The sequence below is a fragment of the Eriocheir sinensis genome, chromosome 39 (assembly GCF_024679095.1).
Source record: "Eriocheir sinensis breed Jianghai 21 chromosome 39, ASM2467909v1, whole genome shotgun sequence".
In the NCBI taxonomy this organism is placed as follows: Eukaryota; Metazoa; Arthropoda; class Malacostraca; order Decapoda; family Varunidae; genus Eriocheir; species Eriocheir sinensis.
In genome coordinates this window covers 11,332,460-11,338,530 of record NC_066547.1, presented here as the reverse complement: position 1 = coordinate 11,338,530, position 6,071 = coordinate 11,332,460, and the positions used below count along the sequence as shown (strand labels likewise).

Here is a 6,071-nt window from a genome sequence, read left to right as displayed (position 1 = left end):
AGACGGATTATTTATGCTGAGACGTCACGGGGATTTTATTTACTTTTTCTTGGCATGCCACACAAAAGGCGTCTGTTGGCAGGGCTGCACGTCTGCTATAAAAGGGAAAGACGGATGTTTGCAGCTTGCTATGTGTTGTTTTCGTCACTAGAGATGGCAGCACGCACGCAGATGATGCCAAAATACCGTTCGCGTCTTGAGAGAACTACAATTATTCTATTATGCAGATATATATTCTCTCTCTCTCTCTCTCTCTCAAAAAAAAGTCAGAACATGTCATTGGCTCGTGGGAAAAAAAATTTGAGTTGCACAGAATGATGAGGGAGGTGTGAGTGTTACCCCTTGTAGGCCAAAAACAACATAAAAAAGATACCCTCCAAAACAACCCTTTAAGTCCCCAGTCCCGCCCCTTCACCCTCGCCCACGCAGCCTTTCAGCCCACCATTCATGCCCAAGACGCCAACAAGGAAGGACATGTCATAGGCGTGGAAAAATTCAGACTTTATTGACCGATACAAAAGTCTATGATACACGATATACACCTTACACAGTGCGAGAGGTGGCACTCTTATAACCTATTGATATTATATACTTAAATGTAGATCGGATTTTTCATGTACATTCTTAACTCATCAAAAACAAAACTAAATGAAAAGCAAAGAAAGAAAATGAGATTATATCCATACAAGAATATACGTATACTTCTCCAACGTCTGCAACACGGAGGGCGGCAAGGACTGAACTCACCGAGGCTTCCACACACAGGAGGGAGTTTTGTTGTCTCGGTGCGTTCAATCCTACACATACAAGCTGGGGGCGTGGAGGGCAGTCAATGCTCTCTTCTCGCTACTCAACGGGATGATGAGATAATGCATTACGGTATGTCAAAGGAAACCGGTTCTCTTCACACACACACACACACACACACACACACACAAGGTAAAATAAAATGTTTCCCTTTAATGAAGACAGACATGCAGGAAGCCACGTGGAGGGTGACACAGGGAGGGGCCGTGAGCCGTGTTGCTCTTGGCAGGCTTGGCGGCGGGGAGCAAGGCCGCATTGTCAACCGGACGGGCACAAACTTGGACGATCTTTTGCATGGAGATGAAACATTTAAAGCTTCCAAAGGCTGACTAGACACTCCTTAGCAAAAGTGGAACATGAACCGCATTTCTCTTACTATAGTCATATCTTTAGCGTTTAGAGAGCGTCGGAAACTGATGAGACAGTCGCCAAGAAGATTTATGTACAGATCATATTTATGGGCTGCTAACTTCTTGAAAGGGACAGACACAAGTACTTAAACAGATAAACGGAGACGAATTTTATAGAGACGTCGTTTGGGGCAAGGCGGTGATGGTTCGAACCCCGTCAGCAGAACGAGCAGCCAACAACTTCAAGGGGGACGGACACACGTACTTAGGCAGACAAACGGAGAGGATTCATACACAGAGAGGCGTCGTTTGAGAGTTTAGAGCGGAGCAGTGATGGTCAGAACGCCGTCAGCAGAGAGAGCAGCCGCCACCTTCTCCGGCTCCGACAGTCCCGGGATGGAGAACCGCCGCTCAAAACTGTTGGTTCCCTTCTGACCCTTGACCACGATGGAGCCCTCGAGCGCCTTCACGTCCAGAACAGCGTCCGCGAAGTCCTTCACATCCATGACGATCTTGTACCCATCCTCCTCCTTCGTGACCGTCGCCGCCTGGTTGTCCTCCTCCTTGATCACCTTCCGGAGGTTCATGTAGCTCTGGATCTGGTCGTCGTCCTTCTGATCCTCCTCCGTCTCAGAGCCTTTCTTCGTCACCAGGTCGTCCACGGCATTTTCGAAGTCGTCCCAAACTCTCTCAAAGGTAGAGTCTTGGAAGAACCTCCCTCGCCGCTTGATGGGGAGAACTCTGCTTTGGAAGGAAGAGTACTGCATCGAGCTCCTTCTATGGCCGTTAGCGGGAACATCCCCTTCTCTTATTGTTGGAATGACCCTCTCGAAGGACCCCGTCATCTCGCTGCTCTGTGATGTGGAGGAGGCGGAGGTGGAGGAAGGAGTGGGAGTGTCATTGCTCTCAGTGTCGTCTTCAAACCTAAGGGGAATGATTCTGCTGCTTGAACCCTTACGACAAGAGGACGCAGACGAGTGGATTTCTTGGGTTCTCTGAGTGGCTGGGGCGGCGGTGGGGATGATTCGCTCCTCCGCAGAGATTGTGGAGACGTTGTTGAAGCTTCCTTCCTTCCCTGATGGCGTTGCGGGGCCCTTCGATCCGTCACCTTTCACCTGCCGAGGGATATAGATGCGTGTAGTAGAAGAGAAAGGCTGAGGGAGTCTGTCAACGCGTTCATGCATGCAAGGGTACTATAGAGAGTAGGGTTTGAGTGACTGACGTTTTTTTTTTTTACACTTTAATGATAAGTAAGAGTATATTTATTTATTTTTCTTCGGAATTGTGTTTTATTTGACTATACGTTCGTTTTGGCTTATCTTGTAATGTGATAAGCTTGACATTTACCCCTAATCTTCATCACAAATACCACTGCATCCTTCCTGTCATCCTCCTTCTTCTCCTTCTCCATCAACATCAACAAAACAACAACTACGACTACAACAAATACAACACCACCAACAACAACTACAACACATGTTACTACTACAACTACTACTACCACTACTACTACAACTATTACTACCACTACTATCACCACCGCCACTACCACCACTACTTCTACTACTACTACCACTCCTTCCTCTTCACCCCCATCCCTTCTCACCTTCCGCGGGGCACTGACGGTAAGAATGCTCTCGTGTGACAGGTCCGCCACCACCCGATCCGTGTTGGTGTCCTTCGGCAGAGGGAAGCGACGCTGGTACTTGAGATTGCCCGCCTCGCCCTTCACCACCGCCGAGTAGCCCTGGGTCTCCACGGTGATTTGCCCTCCGCTGTACTTCCCCATGTCCAGCACGATCTGTAGAAGGGAGGATTGTGGTATACGGGAGGGACTGTTAGACGCTTCCACCCCTCACATCAACTATTTCTATAAGCCAAAAAGGAGATCAATCGGGGTTCTTAGGAGTGTGTTTTCACGTTCTTGGTACAGAAGGAGTGTCAAACTACTACCAGAGTCATCAAACTACCCTTGGAAATGCCCCAAACGCCTACGAAACCCTTGTCAAATGCGTGTACTTGGGGACCGAAATTCACTTGCTATGTGGTACTCCCTTCACTCATTCACTACTCCTTTCAATCTCCTCTCTCTATCTCGTTCTTCCTTCCCTCACTTAGTCATTCATTCCCTCACTAAGTCATTCAGTCCTTTAATAATATGACCGAAAGGCGTGAAGGAAGGGGTTGTGATGGTTGTGGTAGATTCCTTCCTCTAAGCGTTGTTAGGAATGGTGTTTGAGGGTGAACTAGGGTATATAAGGGAAGGTTTTGATGGTCCTCCTTCCTTTCTATACTGCTAAAAAGATGATTAAAAGGGAATAAGGGGGTATGAGGGATAATTTTGGTACGTCTTCTCCCTTTTTAGGTGAACGAGAGAGTAGAGGGAAGAGTTTGGGCAATTCTTCTTCATCTCTGTGCTGTTAAAAGTGAATAAGGGCGTAAAGGGAGGTAAAAAGAAGGGGATTTGATGTTTTTTCTCCCTTTTTTGAGGTGTTAGAAGTAAAGTGTAAATGAGGAAAGAGGTAAGGAAGAAAAGAGGCAGAAAGAACGAAAGAAAAGAAATGTAAAGAACCAAGAAGTTAGAAAAAAAGAGTAAAAAGTAAAAATGTGGGTTTGACGTTTTCTCCCTTACTGGCAATGTTAAGAAGTAAATATTTAATGTACAAGAAGAGAGAAGTTAAGAGGAAAGAAAACAAAAGAAAATAAGAAGTAAGAAGAAAAGTAAAAGAGTAAAATGTAGGTTTGATGTTTACTCTGTCTGTTTTTCCCTCTGTCTCTGTCTCTGTCTCTCTCTGTGGCTGTCTCTGTGTCTGTCTCTGTCTCTGTCTCTGTATCTGTCTCTGTCTGTATTTGTCTCTGTGTCTGTGTCTCTCTGTCTCTGTGGCTGTGTTTCTGTATCTGTCTCTGTCTCTGTGTCTGTATTTGTCTCTGTGTCTGTGTCTCTCTGTCTCTGTGGCTGTGTCTCTGTCTATGTGTCTGTGTCTCTCTCTGTCTCTGTCCGTGTCTCTCTCTGTCTCTGTGTCTGTGTCTCTGTCTGTCTGTGTCTCTCTGTCGCTGTATGAATAGTGTTTTTAGGGTGAACAGGGGCGATAAAGGGAGTGTTTTGAGGGTTCTGTTTCCTATCTGTTTTGCTAAGAATGGGGATCAAGGGTGGAGAAGGTCGCAAAGGAGAACAGGTTAGAAAGGATGATCGCTATAGCTGTTGGTTTAGTAATGTTGTATAGTGATGGTTTATTAATAACTGTCTTCATGGTCTTCGGTGAATGTGTTAAGGCTGTTTTTCGTTTTAGGTTCACAGCAACAGGATACAGGCAAACGTTTAGTAGGAAAACAAACATGGTGGAGATGAGAGCCGTCTGTCTCTGCACAAGGAGAAGATTCGTAATGGGAAAGAATCAGCTGCGCAATGCTTCCATACGTGATCGGGTTATACGCAGCAGATTCTGCCATGCGAAGATTATAAGTCCGGATATATCTGCACCATATTACTTCATCGGTCCGGAAGAGGGGCTGGCAATCATTTCCTTTGAATTCTCCGTCATCTATGCGATATTTTTAGACTAATAACAAATATCAAATTTTAATGATAATAATATGGATGATACAAAAACAGAACCTTATCTGACAGGGCATTGCTGCTCCATATGTCAATAAGTGATTATTTCTATTGTTGAAAAAGATGTAACAAAGGAGAAGGTAGCTGCTGCATCTCTCTCTCTCTCTCTCTCTCTCTCTCTCTCAGTCCGGCGGAAGGCTGTCACACACTCACCACATAGTTGTCGGGCGTCTCAGAAATGGTCGCCGCCTGGCTGTCCTCGGACGTGTCTTGCTCTCTCAACTTCCTGTAGGAGGCGAAGCGGTCAGCGGCTGAGGAGCGGGAGCGCCAGCGATCCAACACGTCCTCCACTGCGTTTTTGTAGTCGTCCTGGAACCCGCTGAAGAAATCATCCTTGGAGAACAGTCCTCGGCGGGAGATGGGCAGCCGAATACCCTCGCTTAGCAGAGAGCTCGCCAGTGACATCTTGAAGACGTTTTAACTCGACCAGCACAAAACACTCGCTCGCTCCGTGCCCCGTCTGGGTGCCACTTGCTTCTCCTGACTGGCTGCAAACACCTCACACCGCTTCTTATGAGACCTCGGACTCTCCTCACCTGGCACCGTGCCCGTGACGAGGCTGTGACGTCACGACGGGAAGCAGACGTGCGTTGTCAACATTCCCCGCCATGCGGCTTCAAGACTTATTGGCTAAACTTAGCGCCGCGTCGCCATCGAGTCACTAATTCAGAAGAAAACATGATCGCTGTTTACAATTTATTTGCTACCCTTTGCCAGCTCATTCGAGGAACAATTTTAAGGTACATGCTGGGGGGTTCCGCGCCGGCTGAGTCACATCCGACACAGCCACAGCGACTCACGTGCTTAAAATAACATAACAGACCGTAGCCAGTGGCCAAGTTTCGCCTCGGTCCCTCCTCACTCACATCTACCTTTACGAGCCCCTGGAACACTCGCACAGCCACACCGTCAGAAAGGTCTCAGAGTCTCGTGTGACCCCAGGGCCCTGGTGTGACCGGCACCCTGCCCCTGTGTCACCGCGGCCGTGGGGCACTGGGGGGGCCCGCATGAGCCTGACAACATCGTCAACACACCACCTGCCGTGCCGCCTCGGTATATAGCTGTGCGTTCCCCGTAAATTTCGTGACACTGGCAATAAATGGGTCAGTAGAACATAAGGGGATGAAGTAGATTCTGCTTAAGAGGCACAACAAATATAATAGGTATATAACTTTACGATGAAGAGGCGCTTTTGCTAATCCCAACAATCCAAGGATACCCTTTTTTTTATAGTACTAGCGTCGATAACATACTTCTGGATAGATGGAGGATTTCTCGGGTACGCTGACGAAGTATGA

General features: G+C 47.4%; 1 protein-coding gene across 1 annotated transcript; it reads right to left on the bottom strand.

Annotated features, from left to right (window-relative positions):
- Positions 1–489: 489 nt before the first annotated feature.
- On the bottom strand, positions 490–5,285 carry LOC127008981 (uncharacterized). The gene is made up of 3 exons (XM_050881535.1): positions 4,927–5,285; positions 2,764–2,958; positions 490–2,272 (listed from the first exon to the last, which is right to left on the bottom strand). The coding sequence occupies exons 1-3, from the start codon at positions 5,176–5,178 to the stop codon at positions 1,475–1,477; spliced, it is 1,245 nt and encodes a 414-aa protein (XP_050737492.1). The 5' UTR covers positions 5,179–5,285; the 3' UTR covers positions 490–1,474.
- Between the last annotated feature and the right edge of the window lie 786 nt (positions 5,286–6,071).

Coding starts and splice junctions, on each gene's coding strand:
- LOC127008981 (XM_050881535.1), bottom strand. CDS start 5,178: ATGTCACTGGCGAGCTCTCTGCTAAGCGAGGGTATTCGGCTGCCCATC. Junction 2,959..4,926: donor AGACGCCCGACAACTATGTG/GTGAGTGTGTGA, acceptor TCCCTTCTACAG/ATCGTGCTGGACATGGGGAA. Junction 2,273..2,763: donor CCGTCAGTGCCCCGCGGAAG/GTGAGAAGGGAT, acceptor ATCCCTCGGCAG/GTGAAAGGTGACGGATCGAA.